This window comes from Gambusia affinis, linkage group LG18 (genome assembly GCF_019740435.1).
Source record: "Gambusia affinis linkage group LG18, SWU_Gaff_1.0, whole genome shotgun sequence".
In the NCBI taxonomy this organism is placed as follows: Eukaryota; Metazoa; Chordata; class Actinopteri; order Cyprinodontiformes; family Poeciliidae; genus Gambusia; species Gambusia affinis.
Genome location: NC_057885.1, coordinates 12,425,366 through 12,450,021, shown reverse-complemented (window position 1 = coordinate 12,450,021; position 24,656 = coordinate 12,425,366). Strand labels below are relative to the sequence as shown.

At 42.3% G+C, this 24,656-nt stretch overlaps 1 protein-coding gene across 1 annotated transcript; it reads right to left on the bottom strand.

The window, feature by feature from the left end:
• Positions 1 to 860: 860 nt before the first annotated feature.
• per1b (period circadian clock 1b) lies at positions 861 to 23,102 on the bottom strand. The gene is made up of 20 exons (XM_044097180.1): positions 22,924 to 23,102; positions 14,735 to 15,515; positions 13,094 to 13,347; positions 12,595 to 12,716; positions 12,236 to 12,437; positions 11,962 to 12,156; positions 11,439 to 11,517; positions 10,607 to 10,713; positions 10,201 to 10,354; positions 9,844 to 10,117; positions 9,602 to 9,710; positions 9,341 to 9,500; positions 9,132 to 9,244; positions 8,804 to 8,950; positions 6,460 to 6,831; positions 5,310 to 6,097; positions 5,033 to 5,219; positions 2,705 to 2,921; positions 2,283 to 2,433; positions 861 to 2,192 (listed from the first exon to the last, which is right to left on the bottom strand). Exons 2-20 carry the CDS (start codon positions 15,127 to 15,129, stop codon positions 1,920 to 1,922), a joined length of 4,299 nt encoding a protein of 1,432 aa, XP_043953115.1. The 5' UTR covers positions 15,130 to 15,515; positions 22,924 to 23,102; the 3' UTR covers positions 861 to 1,919.
• Positions 23,103 to 24,656: the final 1,554 nt, after the last annotated feature.

Genomic DNA, 24,656 nt, shown 5'->3' with positions numbered 1-24,656 from the left:
GGAAAGTTAGCATGCTGACTTTAGTTTTTTGAGAGCAGTCCTTCTATAACCTGCTGCTTTGTGAAAGCTGCAAAGGCATAAAAATAGTTTTCATTTTCATCTGGCCAAGAAAAAAAACAAAAACATAAACGGTTCAGCATGTAGCATGTTAGATGCTGCCTGATAGCTGTTTCACTCTAGAAAAGTTAGCATTGCACTGTGGCTCTTTTTTTGTATGACACGGCAGCGAGCACAAGTTTAGATTAAAGCCGACGAGCCAAGAAAAGCATAGTATATGTGAAGGTTGATCACGGGGATTAAATTCCTTTGCGCATTGTTAGAAACCAGGGGATGAAATTGTTAAAAACCAGGGGATGAAATTGTTAAAGTGCTGGAGAGAATGCTAAATAGCCAGCCCCAAATAAGAAAGAATTAGTTTTTAAATGTAGGCCTACTGGGCCAGAACAACAAGCCAATTTGGTACAGAAAGAAAGTTTCTAATTGGAAAAGCTTTCAGCTAATTTATTAACAACTACTCTCTCATAACTGGTTCGGCACACAATAAAAATCATTATTGTCATCACTGTAATAAAGGGTTGCAGTGAAGTCAACTTTCCCCACATTGTTTGTCTGAACGAGGACGTGCCTTTGTCTTTTTTAGGCTGCGGTGAACACTTTGGGTGGAAACCGCAATTTGAATAGAAGGAGGCTGCGGCCGGGTTGGAAAAAGCAGCTGCCCTCATCTGCTCTCTGCCTCCAGCTCCTTCTGGACACATCTGTGTACCCAGGCCAACTGTTGCAAAACACCCACTGACAAAAATAGAGTCAAACGGACATAAAACTAACAGCTGGAGAAAAGAAAAGTCAAACATCTAAAAGAATCGTGTCTTAATGACATTTGAAGGGATTTTATTGTTTTCATTTTGTACAAAGAACTTCACAAAATATTTAAGAAACTGCTGCAGATGCCACTGACACCATGAAGAGTAGAACGTCACATGACCAGAACAGTGCCAGAGACACAGAGGAAGAGAGAAGAAGTGAGTGGGGAAAACGTGGGGGGTTGAAAAACTGTCAGGGTGTTTATGAAGAAAAGCACTGATCTCTTTGAAAAGCTACTTAAAGCCACGAGCGAGCACTGCTAACACATAAACTGAAAAGTGACCGCCACTTGGAGGAATACTGTCCGTCACAGCAGCATTATTCATCGTCCACATGAAAGCTTGAACTGTAGTCAGTCACAGTGCCAGTCAGTTTTCTGGTGATTGCCATAGTGCCGCAACGAGGGGCAGCTCAAATGAAAGTGCTTGACTTCTGGGATAAAAACATTTTTCTTTTCCGACAGCAATTCAGACATTTTTACAACATGATTTATTCATTTTGGGGTGTTTCTGTCTTCTTTGTAGCTGTAGGGGCTTAAAGTACAAAAATATACTCAAAGTAAAAAAAAAAGCAGTGTTTCTAGAAACATTCAATATGAAGAACAGTAACAGAGGAGGCGTCCCTCTGTCTTCTCAAGCTTCAACTCTGTAATGTGGCTCATCAGTCTTTATTCCAAACACATTCGTCCTTAGTCCCCTATAAACTTTACAGCTTAAATAAATATGCACACAGGAACAAAAGAGAACAAAAAAGGAAAGAAGGAACTAGAAGTCACTCTAAAACTGAGTGGGAGTATCTGGTGGTTTTCAAGGCCTTTCTCCTGCAGTCACATACAACATGCCCGATGCTGTGTGATCACGGTCAGACATTTAGAGCAGTTCAGTCTGACCAGTCCAGCAGTAAATGGCAGTGTCGTGGATTAATATGCACCTTACCATCCCAAAAGAGCGTGCAACGTGGAGCTCTACATGTCCTGGAAGGTGCGTGATTGTTATTTTTTTTTCTCTTCTGCAGATCAGCAGAAACGTGATAAAACTCAAACGCTTCTCCTTTAGATTTTAAGTCACTTCTTTGTCTTTCACAGTTTCTGCTGCCAGTCTCTCCGTCTCTTCTGTATTTTCGTCCGTTTTGGCGTCTTTCCTCTGCGCCTCATCCTCCTCGTCTTCGTCTACTGCCTGGACGTCATCCATGGTCGCCTCGGCGAGAGCCTTCCCGTCCTGGCCGGTGCACTCCTGGGTTTTCAGCACGGTGCACAGCTCCATCTCGTGGATCTCCACGTCGAACGGCGTGGCGGGAGGCACCGAGGGGGGACACTTGCAGCCCGTGCAGCCCTGAAACCACAAGGAGACGCACGATTCATTTACATTCCTGTGGGTGCGCGCAACTCTCGCTGGGGACGCGGGCGGTGCTGGGGAGCTTACAGAGATGTTGATGGCCCGCGGCAGGCGTCCTGTACGGATCCAGGGGTGGACCTGGCTCAGCTCCTTCTTCTGCTCGTCCGTGAAGCGAGGCTGGTGTTTCTGCAGGTTCCTCAGAGCTTCACGATCCTCTTGCAGCACTGTCTCCATGTTTCTGTTCGTAATAACACAACAGAGAGAGGATTATTTGTTTATTTATTCATTTTAAAGTGGCATTTGTTGCCCCTCAGCAGCCAATATTTTACAAATACATAGATGCGGCAAAAGTGGAATGATGCAGTAGCACAAAAAGGCCTACTTTTCCACAAAAAAAACAAAAACAAAAAAACTGTTTTTCTATTATATAATAGTGAAAAGACATGCTAAAACAAAACACAAGAATCAGCTAAAACATGAGAGGACTGAGTGAGGAAGTCACGTGGTACCTGACGGGCAGCTGGTAGGTCATCATGACCTTGTCGTCAGTGTTCGCCATCAGCAGCCAGATGGGGTCCTGCAGCACACACTTGATGAACTGATCTTCCCCACCATCTCCTCCAGCGCTGCTGCTGCCGCCCCCTGCTGGCTGCTTACGGGAGTGGTCATTCTCAGAGGAGTCGATGCTGCCAAAGTACTTGCTGGTGTGGCTGCCCTGGCTGCTGCCTGATTGGGGGGAAAAAAAAAACAAACAAAAAAAAAAACAGTTCAAGCTAACTGTTACTGAGTAAGTTGAAAAGTTCGCAACATCTACAGTCAAAGAGAGATCAGTGACCCCAACTTTTTCGAATACAATTTTGGTGGAAAAGCCCAGAAAACTCTGCGTGGTAACGTGACTCAAACTACGAGGTGCAGTAAAGTAAGTACCGTATACACGTATTCTTTAGGTCTCCATCCTAAAACTACGACTCTCCGTACGCCACCCTTTCATAATTCCACGTCACACGCTGCACATGTCTGATTTCCTCTCCAGAGATGAAGACATGTGCACTCGTCCCTTGCTTTGCACCACGGCTACGTAATCAGACGTGACGATCAAAGCGATGGCAAAACCGCGGACTCAGCTTCGACAAATAGTGAAACTAAACCAGTCATCTGCGAAGTAGATGAAAGGAAATGCGTCTGATTTGGAGTTCCAGAAAACTTGAATTAATAACAGAGCAGAAAGTGCCGAGTAGAGGAAAGTGACAGAAGCGAACTGCTTTGAAAGGTCAGAACTGACAAGGGAGTGGGGAGAAGTGGCTATGAGGGGAAAACCGGCTGCTTTTCAGCCTTTATCTGTTTTCTCTAACATGTTTTGCTTGATCAGACAAACTGATCTCTAAAAGCAGAAATTAATACAAAGCTGCTTTTCTCACTGTATGTACAAGCATTATGCACAACTGATAAAGTTAAAGAAAATGCACAAACGTTCATTTCCAGCCATCTTTATGTTGAGTTTTTCTACTTCCATGTCAAACTGAGGCCGTTTGAGTTTTTAGGTTTTCAGTGTTTTTTTTCTTCAATTGCTCTGCTCTTGGAAATAAATTGCTGGAACGTCCATTCCTGGAAAAATTGGAAGCTATGAATATTTTTGCTAATCGTAGAGTGATTGACTCCAAATACTTGGAAATTACCTCATAATCCATCCAAGATTGACCCCCCTAATAGGTGACCAATGATTGGAAATTCAAATGGTACTTTTCTGGTGAGTGAATACACAGTAACTAACCGCTAACAGGCCGAGCTAACAAAAATACTCTTTGAGATGGACAAAGAGTCCAAAGTTTGCTAATTTTAAGAGCAGAAATGCATCAAAATGACATGGGAAAAGTGTACTTTTTAACTAAGATATGTCAGCTTTTCATTTATTCTCCCTTTGAACATGGAGACTTTCTGCAGATAACAATTATTGATAATTAACTTATTCAATCTTCATCCTTAAGATGAGAGCAAAATGCTTCTTTTTAATTATTATTTTTTAAGCTTAAAAAGCAGAACAAGCTTGTTTAGTAAAATCTAAAACTACAAACTGAGAAAATGATCAAGTTTCACACGATAAATGCGAGGTAGTGTTTAACACAATCGAGGCAGAGGATCATTAAGTCGAATAAAAATAAATGGTTTAGAAGCAACGTAACGAGACATAGCCAGATTCAAGACCTTGAAAGTAAAAAAATACAAGAAAAGCCTTTCTGCTCCTTTTTCACTAGTTTATGTGATCGTTTATGTAATGTTCTTATGACAAGCACAGACGAAGAGTAACACAAGAAATTATTTATCAGAGGTGACCATTTTGAGCTCAAGTGTACTTCACCAATCCTCACTAAGGCACCACCTCTTTGCATCCATCATCCAGATAAGAACATGTCGAAAATTCAGAACCAAGCTCAACTTTCTGTGACCCTGAACACTTCACCTTTAACCTCAATAATCATTTAGCTCGTTTAACCAAAACGGTGACAGCTCAACGATTCGCTCTACATGCAGGAGTCTTCCCACTCCATGAACAGTTTGGCATTTCAAAAACCAGAACATTTCAAATGTATTTGTGTTCAGACCCGTTTACTCTGATACCCTAAATAAAATCCAATGAAACCCAATGGCTTTTTGGAATCACCTGGTAGTTACTTTATAGTTTGTTTGGGAAAAAAAAAATAGGAAAACCATTTCACTCCAATTGTGCTGATCTTTTTCCAAAAACTGCAAGAAGTGAATTTTGTGGCTGTAAAGCGACAAAACGTAGAAAGATGAGAATGTTCGCGAGGCGTGGTGTCTTTTGGACCAAATCTACTCACTGGTGCCACTGGTTCCTGAGGAGCTGCAGCCGTTGGAGCCGGAGCCTGACCCTGAGGACCGCGTGCCCGAGGACCCCGAACCAGAGGCGGCTGAGCCGGTGCCTGAGCGAGAGTCTTCCTGCAGCAGCAGGTCCAGCAGGTCACTAGAAGTGGACATTGCGTCCTGGTTGGACTCAACAGCTTCAGCCTGAACAGAAAACATTTTGTACCTTCTTAAAGATGTTTCTCTAAGCTAAGGTGAAATTGTTGGGATTATGGAGCAGCAGAAAGTGCCTACGTTCTCATTCTCCTTGGATGGATCGTCAGAGCTCCTCTGATTGGTTGAACTTTGCCCCCCAGCTGCTGCGCCCTGCACAGAGGGCGGGGCTTGCTGCGACGCTGCCAAAGCAGTGGTGACTTCTAACCGGTTGCTTGGCAACTCCTCCAGCTGTAACAAGTTGAGAGGGGAGGAGCATCTTGACTGGAAGAGGGGAGACTCCGCCCCCTCGCGGTCAGCGGGAGTCTGTGTGAAGGACAGTGGGGTGCTGCTGCGGGACAGGGCGCAGGTATCCACCATGGGCACAGAGTTGGAGATAGAGGGGAAGGGGACGGGGGCAGGGGCCGGGGGAAACCCAGTGAAAGCGTAATTGGGGTTGTAGAAATGCCCCGGGGCAACGCCAAGCTGAGACATGGGGAGCCCCATCTGGGGGAACATGTAGTTGGGCAAAACGAAAGCCATCATCGGAGGTACCATCTGGGTGGAGGGGAACCGTGTCGGATCGGGTACGGGCAAAGGCTGGGGCAGTTGCGGGTAGATGGGGTACATTGGAAGCATGCCAGTGGGGAAGGGAGCGGCGGGGATGCTGGCCTGGGAGCCCACCGAGGGCCACGAGGGAGAGTTTGTGGGCGGCCCCAGGGGCATGTTTAGAGGAACAGGGGCTGCGTTCGCTCGAGGGTCCTGTCTGTTCACAGGCAGAGAGCTGAGCTGGTCCGAAGACTCCTGGTGCTTTAGTCTCTTACCGCCGCGGCCCCGGCGCTGAGAGGTGCCGCCTCCAGCTGCTGGGTAATCACGGGAGCAGCGAACACCTGAGAAAAAACCCCGAAAAACTGTATGAGCATTTCCTAACCCACAGAGAAAAGAAAACGCACATTTCCTCTTTATACTGTTATGAAATGCTGCCTATATTTGAGATAACACAAAACTATACAAAAGAAAAAAAACATACATCTTGAATCTTAAAGGAAGCTGGTTGTACTGGATTTCATTTTGGGCTGTCGACTTTAAGGGGACAGAATACAAATGTGCGGCACACCTTTCAGATTTCTATTTGTATCACATAAATCTAAACATTATGTGCTACTTTATTTTTGGTCTATCGCAATAAAATCCTGATAAAATGCATTTAAGTTTGTGGCTTAAATTTGAGAGAGTGATGTTCGCATCTTACCTCGGGGAAGCACAGCAGGGGCGTGGCCGCGCACGTTCAAAGACGCCGTCTGATCGAGGACCCGCAGCTTACTCAGATCGCTAAAGCGGTCGAGGAATGCCTGCTCCTCCTGCTGGGTGTGGGCCGACAGCACCTCCTTGGTCAGGCCCAGCCGGCCGGGAGCTCCGCCCCCTCCCATGCTGCCGCTCCGCCAGCTGTCTCTCTCCGGCTGACTTGCCTGAGGTTTAGGAGGCGGAGGAGGCGGCGGAGGAAGGGGATAAGGGGCTACAGCTGTATTACTGGGGGCGGCTGGAGCAACTGAAGTCCAGCTAGTGGTAGCCAGAGGGGGGGCGACCAGGGTTGGAGTTGTAGGAGCCTCTTCCATAACGATGTCTGAGACAGGGTACAAGGAATGACGAGATGTTAAAAACCAATGGCTTTAAAGCTGAAATGACATTACATAAAATAACTCACAAACACAATATATGCATACATGTCAGAACAAATAAAGCAGAAAGAAATATGCATCATGGTTTCCCCAGTGTATTATAATCCTGGTGGACCACCAGGCTTTACTTGTGCTCCCACCAGGCTAAGAATTTGCATTTTTTAAGACTTTATAGTTGGTGTTCCGATATTAGTCTTACAATCTTTCAATAACTCATAGTTATCAAGACATATTTTCAAATTTCCTGTAATTTTTAAACTCAAAACCGTAACAGGCCACTGGATGAATGACTGGCCTAGCACCCAACCAGCGGGCTTAGCAAGTTTTCTGGGGGAAACCTTGTGCATGATTTTAAAAAATACTTAGAAGAGACAGTTTCACTGTCTTGAGAAAAATAAAAGAGGGCAGAAAACAGCAACACATGAGAAGTCATTAAACTAAAACAACAGTTTTCTTTCACTCAGTATGACTGGGGTATCACACTCCCGCAACAGCTGTAACACAGTGATCTAAACAGTTAAATCTGCAATTCTGCAGAAAATAATTCCAAAGATCTGGACTAGCTGCTGATTTTTTTTTTTTTTTTTTTGCAAAACTTGATTAGCCTGATTTGAGGCTTTTAGCTATCTGAGCATTGTCGTTGTCAAATTCTGCTCGGCTTTGGAAGACCGTAAACTTCCAGCGCTGCACCTTCAAGGAATGGCCAGATGTTAGGGTGGCTTATATTGTGGAAAAAGGTCTGTAAACACAAATTGCTCCAAAGATGCGAAGAGAATGTTTCTAAATGTTCTTGCATGATTTGGTCGAAACAAGTCCTTCCTCAACACCATTTTACATGAGCACTGTCGTTTCTCGGACTTCCAACTGTGACCGCACGATGCAAACAAGGCTTGATTTTACAATATAAGGAGGATCCATCTGACACCAAAGTGAGAGTTAAAATCTGCAAGTCTGACGGATCAAGTGGGTTCCTGCCACTCCGCATAGACATGAAGGCCCTTTTGCATCTAAGCTGTTGATTTTCAAAAGTGGAATAATTATACGACTATTAACTTTAATAATTTCGAACGTTCAGTATTGGGTGTGCACCATGGTGAAAGCTAGGTTTGTGCAAGAAAAGTAATTTTTCTGAGCTTTACCAATTCTGACAAAATAGGAGTTAAAAGCTCAGGATTCCACCCAAAGCATGCGGTCAAAAATTTGAGACTTATTCTTCGTACTAATATTGGTGTCTTCATATGGCACTTAATAAAGCTGCATTGGATTGGGAATGCAAGACTGTCTGTATAATTTTGAGTCCTCCTGGATTACAAAAAAACCCCAATACAGTTATAATGTCTTTAAAAATGGCTAAAGTTGTTTGTTGAATAAAAAGAGCAGTTCAAAATAAACACACAAAAAAAGTCCCAAAAAGTAACGACCAAATTAATTCCTGTAATAAGAACTGACCTTTTGTGAACTGTTAATTAGCACTGTGTAAATAAAGGCCAAACATTAATATTAATCAAATAATTTGCAGAAAATTCAAATAGCTTTTTGCTTAAAAAAAACCCCAAACTATTTTTAGTTGAAAGTGACGTAGAGATTGCCATTCCAGTTAAATACTTTAACGCATTAATAAATCTAAAAGTATCAATCACAACTACAAGATCTTCAATCCTCTAGCTTTAGCAAGGCTAGAGGATTGAAGATAGTGAAAAAACATGTTACTGTACAAAAAATCCTAATCTAATCTGAAACACTGAGGACATAGAAACTGACACTTATTTTAAACTTCCAAGTTGGTACAAATGATCACACTGTCTACTGCAGACCAAGGTTAAGGATAGATTAAGAAAGAGGAAAGAAAAGATCTTCAAGGCTCGTGGCGTTCTCCTTTAGAAACCTGCAGAGAGTGAGAGTGATGACAGTGCCCACCTGACTCGGGAGGTTTCTTGTCTCCTACATGGACGATGGTGCTGCTGAAGCTACACTGAGACGTAACTGAGGCTACACTCTCTGCCTTCGAAGCCATGGTCAGGGGAGGCAGAGGAGGTGGTTCACTTACGAGGTTACCTGAACCACCTGAAGAGAAACCAGCGTTGAAGTTCAGACGCAGAGAGACATTGACAGCCAGATTTGTTAGCAACTCAGGACATGAGACAAGCTCACATTTCTGTTTCAGACTGTAGATGTGGATAATTGAATGCATTCTGCTTCTAGTCACTTTTAAGGTAATAAGTGGAAGACTTCGGAGTTTGGGTACCTTGGTTGTTGCCACTGGCGTCCGGCTGTTTATCGTCATCGGACGTGGAAGTGCAGGAGGAGGAGCCGCACTTCCTTTTCACTGTGTTGGGAATGTTACAGCTCTCCAGATATCTGCGCAGGATGAATACAGGATGAGTGACGGGCATTGCGTACAAAAAGGAAGAGAGAGAAGAAGAAAGAAAGCTGTTTTGAACCTAGCACACAAACCTGATGATGCTGTCCAGACAGTTGATCTGCTGGTAGGAGTAACTGGTCGAGGGCTCCTTCTGCAGAAGAGCCGCAGGTACCAAGGAGCTGGGAGGCTGAGTGATGTCTGCTATCAAGTCTCTGATTGGATCGCTGTTTATGGTTCTTACTCCTGCTGCACCTGGACAAACATGAGAGGAACAGACACGTATGTTCCCTGTTCTCCATCATCATCATCAACATTCTTGGATCGTTCATCAGCCAGCTGTGCTTTTATGTTACCTGCGCTGGTGTTTCTTCTAGGTAATGGACGGTTGCGGGACTCGATGAACATCTGCTGGCCGTTGGTCTTGACCATGTGGACGTCCTTGCACATTTGCTGGAACGTCATCTGAGAAAAAACAAAACAAAACAAAAAAGACAAAACTCAAACATGTAAATTTGGGTTAATAATAACAGTTGTCAGAATATAACAGTTGTATTGCCTGTGTTTGCTTTTAAAAACAATGGCGTCTCAGACTCACAGGCTTGTGCGAAGCTGCGGCGGCGACTTCGTCCATGGCGGGGCCGTTGCTGTCGCTGGACGAGGCGGCCGAGGCACTGGGGTGCTGCTGGTGGGAACGGCGGGACCCCCGGGAGCCGCTGGACCCCAGGGAGCTGTAGCCCTGAGAGCTGCCGCTGTGGACCGGCTGGACAAGCAGTCGGTGGATCTGCTCGCTCAGGTGGACGATATCGGGCGTGGTGACTCGATTCTCACAGCCCATCGCCTGGGTGAACACGTCCTCGTTCAGCGGGCTCCTGTAAGCGAGAGAGGTAGAAGTGTGATACGTCTGCTTTCTTTCAAAAGTAACACGAGTTTATACCGTTTTTTAAGTGCTTACGTTCTGACTTTGTGACGTCCGACAACAAACGCCACCTTCCTGCTCCAAGGGTTGACGAACGAGGACCAGCTGGTGTCGATGGTGACGTATTCTCCACTGCGGGCGCACATCCGCAGGGGCGAGTAGTCGAACGGCTGTCCTGCAAACTGAAATACTGAAAACGAACCACGGGACAAGTTTAGACGGAATATGAAACGAGCATGAAAGGCTTATTAGACACATTTACAAGAAAACAAAGTATTGAAGCTTCAGGAATGCAGCCTGATATGATTGACAACCATGTTCAGATGTACAGTATCTACAGTACTTTTATGAGAGCAAAAAAAAAAACATTCAAAAAATCTGAATAATAATTGATCAAGATCACAAAAACTAGCAAAAATAGAAGAGACTCAAACAGACTCACTTTTCTCATGAATAGCCACCATCGTTGGCCTGTCCTCTGGGTGGATGTAGAGCAGGATGGGGGTTCCCACCATATCCTGGGGCAGGTAGCCTAAAAGCGGTACAGCCCTGAAAGCACACAATCAGCTCATCAGAACAAAGTTTTTTATTCTGCCAAAGACTTTGAACAGTTGTGTGATATTTTATTTCATGTCTGACTTTGAAAAAGTTGCAACAAAACCACAGTTTTTCAATTTTTACATTGACGTTCCCAGTGGAAACATGACTGTCAGTTTGCAACGTGTACCATTTTGCTCAGAAAACACAAATAGCAACTGAAACACTCACCATTAAATTTTGAAACATTGAAAAAATGAGCTAAATATGAACCGGGAGAACAACTTTTTCTGTACGTTTTGTCTAAGCGCGATTAAGTGGAGCTGCACTCCATTATTGCTGAATAATCAACGAGTCATAAAAACAACAAGTGCAAGTTTAGCTGGAGTAAAAGTACATTGAAGACTGTATGTTTTAAGTCAGAAATGTATTTAGAAACAAATAAGAAAGCAAAGTTGTTTTAACCTCATGTTGGATCAGCATATTAAGATTATGCTTCAGAAAATTTAGATGGGACAAAATATTTGTTGCTGACAATAAAAGCAGAAACTGAAAAGCAAATACTGATCGGGACATCCCCAGTGTATGGGTGTATTAGTAAAACACATCAATGTGGGGGAAGTAAACAAGAAGTTATTCAGATAAAACCATATCTGCGACTCAATCGACTGAAAACCTGAAGTCTGTTAGTTGATGTCACAATGCTTCGGCGGGCTCTAAACACTCAGGTCACTGACCTCTCATCGACATCCTGGAAGAGGCAGCTGGGAGTGTGACTGGTGGTGAAGATCCTCTTGTCTGGAGGGATACGGGGAGCTGAAAGGAACAGAGAGAAAAGATGAATATTTTCCCCTCTCTGCATGAATATATGTAAAAGGCTCACTTCTGCAGCACGCATGCAGTCGGTTTCTGTGCATGTAATCCATATTCAGAGGAATATGGCGCTCCAAAGCTAAATAGTGGCACACAGCCTGTCCATCTCCGTCATTCTCCCATAACTCTACAGACATCAGGAAGACATGTAGACACTGTGAACTGAATCGCTGAAACTGGAGTGTTTGCTTTGTGTTTACATAAACTTTGCACCTGCCTGAGTCCTAAAACCAGACTCCCTCATTTTGTTTTGACTGTAAAGTCTGTTTTGTCTTCCTCTGAATCCCTTCACTTACTTTCTTATTTAAGCCTTATGAACACCATAATGCAGACTTTTTATCCTATCATGTCAGGAGAGAGTAAGTGAGAGTGCAGACAACTAGACACCTTCGTATCCCGAGTGGACCTTCTCGGCAATGAGCAGGCAGCAGGGCTGCGGTTCTGCAGCGTCTGAGTCTCTGAGAGTGAGCTGGTAGGGGGTCAGGCGGAATGGGTGGTAGCGCATCTCGCCCCCCTGCGTCCGGTCGGCGCTGATCCGGCAGAACATGGACTTCTCCTGGGTGCAGTCGACGGGAGGAGAAGCTGCAGGGAGGGCAGGGTCAGTCAGTGTGGGATTGCAATCCTGATTTTGAGGATTTTTAGGGCTTGACATGAGCCGAACCTGAGCCAATGCAGGAGGCCCATGACGGCAGGCGGCAGGGCGCCGTGCTGCTGTAGAAGGTGCTGACGTCCTGCGGGGCCAGCAGCTCAGAGAACATGATTCCCTGGAGACACTCGGGCTTGCAGCGCAGCAGGGTCGAACACTGAGGGGACACGTACACGACCTTCCCCGACAGGAAGGACACGGCCATAGAGAACGTGTCCTGGAAAACAGACAGCAGGAATTCAGCAAGAAAAAACTAGTACTGCAGATTCACAGAGCGCAGCAGGTGAGGCTGAAAATATTCCGAGACCAAATGTCTTCTTCACACTTTTTTGGTCAAGAACTCACAACAGAAATAAATAGGAGTATGAACTCACTGTGTTTTTCAAGGTGTATTCTGAAGTGATGTTGTCGAGCTCCTCTATGGTGAAGGTCGACAAGTCCAGACTGCAGCCATGACACTCCTCCACACTCCATTGGTGGTAGTACTCTTTGTTGGCTGAAATACACAAGAATATATTACAATCTCTGGTAAAAAAAAAAAAAAAATCTTTGAAATCTTTTCATTGCAGTAAAACGATCTCACACTGTCACATTAAGATCTGAAGACTGATCCTCTTTAAATAGAAATTTTCTTGTCTAAAGTGTAATTTTGGAAAAGCCTTATTGACATTTTCTTTTTTCTTGCTACAATAACTGTAGCAGTTCTATCATTTTTTTTCTCCCGCAAAGTATATGGATATTACATCTTTTTATGCAAAGTGCAACAGACATTGAGTAACCTGTAAATGTGGAAGCGGCTGTAGGTGAACTTGCATCGCGACTATCATTTAAATGGTCCGGTCTGAAAAAACCCCAACAGAAGCAGCTGCTCACCTCGGACCTGCCTGACACACTGCAGGGCGTATTTGAGGGCACTCAGGGTGCTGGAGTGGCCCTTGGCTTTGCGCTCGGAGGGAAGGCGGAGCTTCAGCTCCTTGATGGCCTTCATTAGTTCCTTTTGCGTCTGCAGCCTGGCTGACTGGTCGCTGCTCCAGCCGGAGGTGGAGGGGGGGTCGTGCTCCGAGCTGTTGGACAGCAGGCTGTAGGCCAGAGAGCCGTTGGGAGGTGACAGACTCTGGGAATTGGAGCTGGGTGATGAAGACAGATTTGGAACATTAAATTTAACAGTACTTTTGTTTTTTTTCTTTCTTACAAAAATATAGAGTGTCTTTTAAAGACACTCTATAAAGAGCATTTAAAGACATTTAAAGACATTTTCTTCGCAAAACTGTATAAATACACATATCCTTTTCCTTCCACTTTGGTCCATATATATATATATTAAAAAAATCCTATATTCTTTTGGTATTATTTTTTTCTGAATGTGTGAGATCTTGGCCCACAAGGCAGAAGGTGTGCGCAGAAACGTACATCAGATGAGTTCGACGAAGAACGGATGCAGGTTTCTTGGAATTGACTGATAAGCAGCATTCAGGTTTCAAATGCTGGTATCTCTGAAGAAACGGTTCCCACTTCTAAAACAGGATTCTGAGGGTTTTTTTGTCACTTTGAGGAAGACAAATTTTAGTTTGAAATGTAGCGAAAGGCAATATCGTTAAGGAAGTTTTAGAAGAATTTTTGAGAATTTAAATCATGTCATCTCACATCATTCAATCTGAATTGATTGTTTACTCAGCTGCTAAGCATATACATATATGTATAAAGCATGTATGATAAGATGTGCATGAGATGTTGTGTCCTGGTGCAAATGCTTGCAAAAAGTAGGTTGGTTAGAGATGCAAGATAATTTCATCTGCAAAAGCAATTCATCATTTGAGCACAAAGCATTCATCCAGTAGGATTTGATCACATCCACCCTGCCACGCTGACCTAAACAAATCCTGAAATAACACAACTTTGAGGTTGGCTCTGAATTTATTAGTGAATTAAAGATCTATTTCACTGTTTTTATTGATATTTTCTTTTAATCCAAACACATTTAGTTAGTTCAGATCTGTAAAACTGACAAATCTGGACTGGATACTTAAAAGATTAAAAGCAGATACAGCTTCTAAACGTACCTTTTTGGCAACTAGATCCAGTTAAAAACCCCAAAATAAAAGAGTGAACAAACAAAGCGAAATGTCCCTTTTTGATCTAAGAATGAATGTGCTAATGTGGAAATAACTCAGAAACCAAATCGATTAATAAGATGGACTAAAACTCACGTTGTGATGCAGCGCATAAGAGAAAAATCTCATTTAAATAGAAATGAGAGAAAAAGGCCATTTATTGAAAACCTGAAATAACGGCAGCAGAACATTTTCATGCTCCACCCATATCCAGACAGATGTTTTCTGTAGCAAGTGATACCTCTTGTCAAGCTTCAAGTTATCAGGCTGTATTATCCATCCTAATCCACAGGTATGAAGGAAACACTTCTATCAAAGTATGTGTTTGTATGTAAAGGGTTTGAAGGACTCATCTGATGACTTAGAAGAGCACCTGAAGCATCAGAAGAGACGGATCTCCTACCTCTTGTTGCTGTATGTGGTTTCCAGAATCATGCCGGAGTCCTTCCCATTGGACGAGCTGTGACTGTGGGAGCTGGGCGCCGACTGGTGTCCACACGAGGTCCCTCCGTCCCTCACCCTCCTGCCTTCGCTTTCCCTCTCCCCAGAGTCGTTTCCGCTGGAGACGCCGTCCATGTCGTCCGAGTGCGACCCTCTCTGGTCTCCGGACAGGCTCCCGGGCCCTCCTCCGGAGGCGCCGCCTTGTCCCTGGCCGGGGACGTTGGAAAGGGAGCGTCCGCGGGTGCTTTTCTGCTCATTTCCCTCTAGTGACTCTGCCTCCCGGTCCTCGCTGCAGGCCCCTGCCACTCGCCCCCGACCGCTGCTGCTGGGCACGGACGTGGAGCTGTCATAACTCATACTAGTGTAGAATGAAGTTGTACCGCTCAGCTGGAGCTACTCAAATTTAAGTGGGACTACTATGTAAATACAAGTGAATCATAGTTGTCGACTTAAGAGAAAAAACAAAACACGACGGTTTAAAAAACAAAAAGTGCTTTTCCTTGGTGGCTTCAAGCCCTCTGTGAGGGCAGAAAAGCTTGAAGTGTCACTCAACGAGCCGCAGACAACAGACGAATTTCTTGTTATGAAACAGCCCTGGCGTGGATCCTCGAACAGATGGGATGAGCGATGGAGTCAGAGTGGGAAGATAAAAAAAAACAGCTCTTGGTGAGAGCAAAAAAACAAAACAACCATTTGCTGCACTCCTGTAGAGAGGCGAGTCACTCCAGCCGCTCAAAGGCCACCTGAAACAAAACAGAGAAAGTGTTCACAGAATGGTAGGGAAAGTTTGAAAAAACAAAAAAACAAAACAACAACAACAACAGACAAAAAACATCCCATAATATCAGCTCATCGCGTCCCCCCTCTCCAAGGTAAAACTCCAGCATGGCCCTGAAATGTGTGCTCCGCTCTGGCTGCTTGTTAGAGAGTGTGGGTGTTGCTTTGCTCCAGCTGATGGGCTTTTTTGCACAGATTAGCCACAAATAAAAGCGCAGAAAGACAATAATCTTCAGCTCCCGTTTGCATGGCGCAACTGCATACGCACTCATGCTGAATTTAGCAAAAAAAGTACACAGAGTCAGTCGTCACAGCACAGTCCCCTTTTGCCCAGTAGAAGATCAAAATAAACATTACGTCAAGAGCGGGAAATAATGCTGGACATCGGAGAGCTCTCTCGTTCATTAGGGCTTTAATTGGGGGTAGTGCCTCTATATGCTCAGAAATAGCTGCCACCTACGCAAGTAGGAGTCTGATTCTATTTATTGGCCACCAGGTAATCCTATAAGAGTTACAGATGCATCCGAGAGACGACGCAGGCCGCCGCTAAGTCGTCAATCCTTTCAATTTTATACACCTGGCTGCTCCAAAAGAAGCTTCCAAAACTCCCCACTGGCCGCTGACAGGTGTGCAGTGATGCTCCTCTGCGGCATTGGTGTGTAAAAACGTCCTCCCTTTTCTTCCCCCCCTCCATCCCCCAGAGTGGCAGCTCAGACAAAAAAGCTCTCTGCCCTGACGCAGAAACCAGATTATAAGAAGGTAACAGGTGTGGACAGCCAGTGACGACCGCAGCTCATAAATATCCCAAATCAAGGTGATTGGGTTGCTTGAGTTCAGTAGTTCTCGGTGCACTGGGCGGCCTTCATTAAATTGCTAAATAGCATTATGTTTAGTCAGATGGATGATACACGCTCTGCACATGGCACAGTGTGTGAGCCGTGGCCGAACTGGGTGGGAGGAGGAGAAATAAACAGGATGGGAGAGATGCGAGCTGTTGTCCGTGCACAGAAGAAGAAGAAGAAGAAGAAGAAGAAGAAGAAGAAGAAAAAGATTCAGAGGTGAGGTGGTGGTGATGATAAAGTGTTAATGCTCCTTTTCTGAGATTACAACTACAGTCTTCAATACACATCACCACTAAAACACCGCCATCACATTGACGCATACGGCACACTTTAAAAGGGTCAGAATGGTCTAGACAAATCCAGGAAATTAGGCAAGACTTACAAATTAAAGCTCATGTATATCATTTTCCTTCACCTATACAAATACAAACCGCTTTGTTTAGGCTGGATATGACATGTGGAAATGTGAAAAAGAATGGATGCTCTTTGGGGATAAAACGATTAATTGTGATTAATCGCAATGAGTCGATTATTGAAATAATCGTCAACTATTTTAGTAAATCGACCAATTGTTAACTGGAGTGTACAGACTCTAAAAAGGACAGTTGCTGAAAGAACAGCAGTAATTAACCAAAAACTGTACAAAAAATATATTTATTTTGCATTTAAGATATAAAAGTCAAACTTTTCTTGTGTGCAAATATCTTTTCTCCATTCTCTAAGTCACTAAGTTAGTTTTAGCTTCACCAGGTCTAGATTCTGTATATATATATATATATATATATATATATATAAAAAATTCTTAAATCTAAATAAGCACCTTTTTCTGTCCAGTTATTAAATTGGTTATTCCAAAAAGTATTTATAGCATTGTATAAAATAAGGTTAAATGGAAAATCTGCAGAATGTTCCAATTTTTTTCCACTCAATTAATTGATTAGTCGTCATCAGAAAATTTGATAGAATAATCGATTAATAAAATAAGTGTTATCTGCAGCCGTAATGCTCTTCAAAGGTTCTTTGCAGAAGTCAGTTCCGGGTGCAAATCAGGGAGCTAACATGCTAACAGTGACGCCTCCTCATAACAACATGATGTGTTTGATCTATAGGAGTGAAACGCACACAAACACTGGGAGAAGTGTACAAGTAACTCTGCGGGATGAGATCTAAATTTATGTCCGCCCTCTCCTCTTCTGTGGAATCGGTCTCTGATTATGCAAGGTACTGTCTATGTTGGCGTGGGAAGGAGAATGGCATGATATAAAACACTACTTTGTGCTCCTGAAACACTGTTTTCTTCATAAAACAAAGATGGACACTTCAGCTAAGTACTGCACTTGATCTACACTGTTCAACAGGATAATTGGGGAGACAAACCAGATGAACCAACATCCATGGCTCAATGTGAACAAGTGAATAAAAGTTTCTTTTCAGGTTTTCATTGTTTTACTCTGTCAAAAAGCAGGTCAGTGCTCTTATATTACCTCCTTTCTGCATAATGTAAAACTGCAACTCATGAACTCGCAGCCCTTTGTGTGTTTACATCTGTAAACATCTGTAAACCTATCAGTTCATCACTCTGAACTGATGAGCTTAACAGGATTTGAGGTAGTGAAGAAGTCAATTCCATATTTCCTCCTGATTTTCTCCAACTCAAATCAGTCTATATTGAGCATGTTTTGGCTTCGAAATGAGACACAGCCATCTGTTTCCAAGGTAGCAGTTACAAACAACCTCACATACTTACCAGGCATGAGCCAGTTACTGGGATCAAGGTTAGCAAGCTTTTAAAAACAACTTAAATTTCCTGTCTGTTCCCACAGGTTTTCCAATGTTTCAGGAAAACGTGTGATTGGGATAAAATCGAAGAATGTCACAATGACAATATTAATTTGAGTCACTTTTTCTGACTAGATCATTCCAAAACAATTCTCCACAGCTCCAAGACCAAGGAGAAGCAGCTATATTTGGGCATGCACAGACTGGACCTGGAGGCCGCACTTTGAGTTGAAGCAACAACAAATCTGATAAACAAAAGCAGAATGTTCAGAGCTCGTTACATGACATTATTTCCTTGTTTTGTCGACCTTTCCCTGGATGATTATTTGTCACATGACTGATACAGCAAGTGACCAACACTTAAAACTAAAAATTAATATATCATTTTGTAGTTACTGTCTTTTAATGTTGCTTGTCCATTTTTTCTTTAAATTCCAACTACAAAACATTGACTATGAATAAAGACTGTCGGCCTTAATAGAGGTGACCACTGCGCCCAGACGTGGATCTGCTTAGTGGCACAAATTAACAGAAATACAGATTATTTTATTATGGATATAGATATTACAGATAGGATATGGGTTGGTTATCAAGTTACAGCAAGGTTGTTTTTTGTTTTACTGTTGTGATTTTTCAAATGCACAGTGCTGGTCAGCTGGCTGACAGAAGGTTGTTATACTTTTCCTCTCACCAAGAAAAAGAAAAAGACAAAATCAGGTGTTTTACAAATAAAGAACTGCCACCAATAAAATAAATACACCCAGGGGTTCTTTAATTTGGATTTTCTCTGGGTTTATGACTAAAGAATGAACGTTGCAATACCTGAACTAGTCAATATGCTTTAGGAACAGTTCATACTCCGAGAATCTCACAAAGAGTTATAGGAGCAAAGAAGAGACTGAATTGTTTTTTTTTAAAATGCATCAATTTAAAAAACAATAACCTTTATAGCCCAGTTTGCATTCACTGTTTGTATGCATCATGCAACAGTGGAATAAAGACCTAATCTGTAGGACTCCAATCAATCAACAACAATTTATGAGCAATCAATGGAAGACACACAGCAGTAATTGCTTGTACCAAAACAATCACCTGAAGTAAACACCGGTGTAACGTGAGAATACTTCCCGCTGCAGATTACACATTGACTGCAGAAAGATGCGGTCCGTGCGTGAACAGGTGTGAAATTCCAGGAAACATACAGCTCCTGTTTACCACCAAAACCACGCAACAGGACAAATATAGGAGAAAATAAAAAAGAAGAAGAGACGTCGCGTTATTTCGCTCGGCTCTCTGCGCAACTGAAGCGCGCATCTCAGCAGCTGGATCCAAGCAATTCTGTCCTGTGTACATACACGAGCACGTGTCAGCGACGGTGTTTTCCGCGAGCCTCGCGGCGTGCTGATTGGTCGGCTGGCTGGACCAATGAGAGAGCGCTCTGTGCTGAGAAGGGATGAAAGACACCAGGCTCAGAGGCTTGTGTGTGATCTGCAGCACACTGAACTGAATCTAGATCAGCGTTAAATGACACAAAGCCCCACATAATGAGGGAAACAGTGGCATATTTATTTTTAGAGGAATTAAAGCGGGTTTTCTTTACTATATATTATCAGATCACACATATTCTCTTCCAGATAATAATTAATCAACATTAAAGGCAGTCAGAAAAAGCTCTGACGCATAAAATGGGTTCAAGAAGATCAACTCTTAGTTACTGCTATAATTATTCATGACGTTTCTCAATTGTTGTGGCTTGATTTAGAGGAAACCTGAGTCAAGTAGGTTGGTTGGTTATCCCCCGACAAGTTGTAAAATGAGTGTCAGTGGGTGGCTGACAGCTCATCTACCAGACCACATAGAACAGCGTGTCATTATGCCCCATGATATACATCTACAGTGTCTGCACATTTCTCAGGCAACTGGAAACTCTCCAGTCATTTGCTACACATGGGGTTGCAACAAAATAAGAATCTATAATGAATAAGATCTTTATGGACTGTTAGGATAGAAGCCTGTTTTAAAGCCAGCTGGCTGTGATGAGCAGCAACATTTAGGGGAGAGGTTACTGTGTTATTTCATGCCGCAAATTGATTGAGAAAACTCTAGCAGTTTCTATAGAATCTCATTTAAAAGGACTACAAAACTGTGATGACAATGGGTTAAAACTGCAGTGCTTCAACATGTTGGACTCTACATGATGGCTGTTTCACTTGTGAGCACCGGTACTTCTGATCTATTTGATGTTTCTTGACAGCAGTGTGGAGAAGCTGGAGAGGGAGGGTGTGGCGTTACTCCATTCTGCGGCGGTTCCTGTCGGACCAGTGCCCCTCCTACTGCTGCCCCCAACCAACTAAAATGCAAGCAATTCTCAGAATTGCTTCCCCACCAGAAAGCAGATAACCTAGTCTTACATTACCCAGCAGAAAGCAAAGGAAACCTACTCCACAGCACATGTATACAAGTAATAGCAAATTTGTTCAAGACACAACTGACACATAAAATATACTTTGTTTTCTAGACATTAGGCGGCCTGCCCCTTTCTGACGCTGTCCTGGGTATCTGCCCATATCAAGCACCACTACTGACTCTGGTCATTCCAGCACTTCCCTCTTCATGTTCAGTCAAATGAGTTTAAACGGTGTGAATGAAGAGCTTAAAGGTCTTCAAAAAGAGTTAACCTTCGTTCTTGTAATCGGTCGTTGAAAAAAATTGTCAATCTTTAAAGCGAACCGTCTCTTATAAACCCTGTAACATCCCGAGTCTCCATTAAAAATTGAGTTTCTCCTTCACTTAAGCTATTTTAAAGTTACCCCGCTCTCACATGACTACCTGGTCACATAACTAGATCCAAAGTATATTTAATAACACTATCAGTTTATTAAGACAAAGCTATTCTGGCAAGTCTACCAGTAGCACTCTGATCCACATACACCCCTAGTAAAATGAAGCAGACAAACAGGCCAAGTGCACTACAAGTATGTTGACATCTTTGCAACGTAGATGTTAGCTGGGTGTCACAGGTCAGGTCACACAAACATGACAGAAAGTTAATCACTTATGGCACCTTAAAGAAAGATCGGCTGTCAACTTTCCGGCAGCCCTCTACCTTTCTGAGAACACACAACGTACACACACCTTCCCTTACTATCACTCTGTCTTTTCTTAGCATTGTTCACCAGGCAACAGAGATTTATTAGAAGATAGTTTAATTTCCCCAGCCATTAAAGGAGTAAGTACAGGCATCTTGCAGACTGACAAGAGAGATTTCTCACCCTGTGAGGACTCAGTGTGATTGAAATCTCATGAACTGTTTAAATGTAAAGAGTCACTGGTCCACACGTGCCTAAATAGTTCAAAATGTACAAAACGTCACCTCAGGCAATGCCCTTACCACCCCACAGCAGGCTTGCTGGTTTGGCCGGATTTGTTTACAAGCAAACTGGACCACAACTGGTTCAAAGCTGGGTTTATAAAACTGCAAACAGAGAAATGTATGGATGCTGCAGATGCAGCTTGTTGACGATAGAGGAAAGATACAGAAATTGCTGCAAAGAGCACGTTTAGGAAAAAATCTTTTTCGTTTTGGGAGAGAGTGATACACTGAATCAATCAGAGAAATGTGCATTTGTCCTCAGATATTTTACTTAGAAAATCAGAGTAAATATCAGCATCTGAGAAAAGAAAAGCAAGAGAGAAGGAAGACAATTCTCCTTTTATGTCTTATCAGTCACGTACACGGTGTCTTCTACCCATCTCTCTCCTGTAGGGAGTTTCTCTAAGTTTCTCCAATCTCTGGTTAATTGGTACCTCTGTTCCTAAATCAAACCTGGTTCTAAGGAGTTTTGGTTGGAAAGAGAAGAAAAAACATCTTCACTGAAAACCTCCGTTATCAGTTCCATAAGTATAACACTTGCTCAGAAACCTTCATTATCAGTTCATTCTTTCCAGTAAATAAGCAAAAGTTTTATTTTCCAAGACAACTAACAGTCACAACAATATGAACAACAAGTGCAACAACCTGCAGACATCTCTAAATACAAAAGACTCAACCCTACATTAAAGGCTACCCTACACTTGGTTTAAGTTATAAAAATGATGGCTATTTTCAGTGGTGCAATAAACCAACTAAAATCTGACATGGCATGGGTTAGCTGGCCTAATTACTTATTTAAAGTTCTAATGTTTTCCCAAAATTTTCCTAACTAAATTTCTCAAATGTTCACTACACATTCTGTACATGGAGCCTTTGATTGATCTCTAAGAAAGAAAGAACCTGTGATGAGCCGGTTGTCTGTCTGTATATGCCCGTATTTGATTGGCATCCACAACAATTGACAAAACATATCTTAGTTAGCATGGATCTGACACAGAGGGATATTTTACATTACTTCGTAGGTGCAATGTATCCATAAATCAAAAAGGAAAAACGAAAACAATACACAAAAACATGAAGAAGCGGTACTATCTTCTAAGCCTAACTACTACGTTAGTATTAACGCTGGTTGGTTGGCAGGAGTTCAAAGCACTGGTATCTTCAGAATCACATCGGTTTGTGTGGCTATGGTCTGTGTAATAACGCAAAATCTATGCGTAAATTGGCCCTTTATTGGAATGCGTGTAGAACTATGAAGATATTTCACACCTAACTATAGCACTGAGCAGTTTGTCAGCAGCTTAGAGCTATGACAACTAGCATGCTAGCAAAAAAAAAGCAACGGTCAAAGTAAGCTAATAAAATCCCAAGCAAACTTACCTTATCTATGTGTTCAAACGTAATCACAGTTGATATGATACGTCCCCTTAAATGACACAAACTTCTTCCAAGAAAAAATAGAAATCCAGTCAATATCGAGTAAATTCGCTTTGCCGCTCCTATGTTGGCTCTGCATACATTTCTGAGCTCTCCGCGAATGAAGTTTACACGCACGGATACACGTGTGGCAGTTCATGCCTTGGCAAGTGATGTCGAAACAGCAGCACTGATTGGACAGGAGCAGATCGTAACCCCGCCCAAAACACACCCCTCTAATTTTTGATTGGTCTTGATGGGTGGGGCTATCGGCACGAGGCTCAGCAGTCACGTTGCTCAGTGACTGGAGCTGCAGTCAATTTCCAAACAACAGTGAAAACACGAGAGGACTGACCTCCTACCTCAGGAAGAGTTTACCGTAATACAGATCATAGCCTGGAACAGAAATATGAAGAAGGGTGATGTTATGTTATAACATAACAACAGCAATACTAATACTAATACTAATACTACTACTACTACTAGTACTACTACTACTACTAAAATAATAATAATAATGATGATGATGATGATAATAATAATAATAATAATAATAATAATAATAATAATAATAATAATAATAATAATAATAATAATAATAATAATAATTTCACTCATTTGCACGCCCCTTGAGTACACTATTTCTGATTACTGATTATTATTATTATTATTATTATTATTATTATTATTATTATTATTATTATTATTATTATTATTAGTAGTAGTAGTAGTAGTAGTAGTAGTAGTAGTAGTAGTAGTATATTACTATAAGAATAGATTCCAAGAAAAAGAAGAATTTAAAAAAAGGACTAAGAGGAAATATTCCTTCTTTTTTATTTTTTTATCTAAATAAAGTTCAATCTGTATGGAAAACATTTGAAAAATGAGCTGCAGATATTATTTAAATCTAGACATTGGCTGATTGGCTATATAATCCAATGCATCACAGGTTGCATTTAAAGCTGTCCTTTATATTTTAGGCAGCTGGAAAACTTTGACCACTGTTGTTTATTTATTTAGATGGCAATATTTTAAACCTTTTGCTTTTACTCTTGTTATAAATAAAGTTCTTCTTAGGTTAGTAAAATATTAGTTGAAAAAGAAATATGATTATAACACTTTTTAGTGTTATTACTGTTGATAATTAATGAAAAACTTCACATCAACCTTGGATCTTTTTATTGCATTTTATGTTTTAGCTTTAGTGTGTAATAATTTACTCTTTGACCATTTATTCCTATTAGAAATAGTTTTACTTTACATTTTGAATCTTATTTATGGTGTTACCCAGCCAAAAAAAAATCCATCCATCCATCCATCCATCCATCCATCCATCCATCCATCCATCCATCCATCCATCCATCCATCCATCCATCCATCCATCCATCCATCCATCCATCCATCCATCCATCCATCCATCCATCCATCCATCCAGCCAAAAAAATCTACAGTTTATTTCAATGTCATAAACTGAATGATTGCTATCTTGCTGCAGACTAGTAATTCTAACATCAGAGCTGGGAATCACGAAGCGCTTATTATGATGCGGCTTTGATTCGTTATTACGGCTGCGCCAAAGCTCCGGCATGCACATCTCAACGTGCTCCTATCATGACATCATGTGGCCCCCGCCCCTTACACGCCCTCATTCACCCTTACCTTGGCCAATGGGAGGTTACTGAGACTCTGTAAACAGA

Excerpts from the sequence above, each read along its gene's own strand:
- per1b (XM_044097180.1), bottom strand. The coding sequence starts at position 15,129 with ATGAGTTATGACAGCTCCACGTCCGTGCCCAGCAGCAGCGGTCGGGGG. Across the intron at positions 12,438-12,594 it reads AATACACCTTGAAAAACACA|GACACGTTCTCTATGGCCGT; the intron begins GTGAGTTCATAC and ends TCTGTTTTCCAG. Across the intron at positions 5,220-5,309 it reads CATCCAAGGAGAATGAGAAC|GCTGAAGCTGTTGAGTCCAA; the intron begins GTAGGCACTTTC and ends TTTTCTGTTCAG.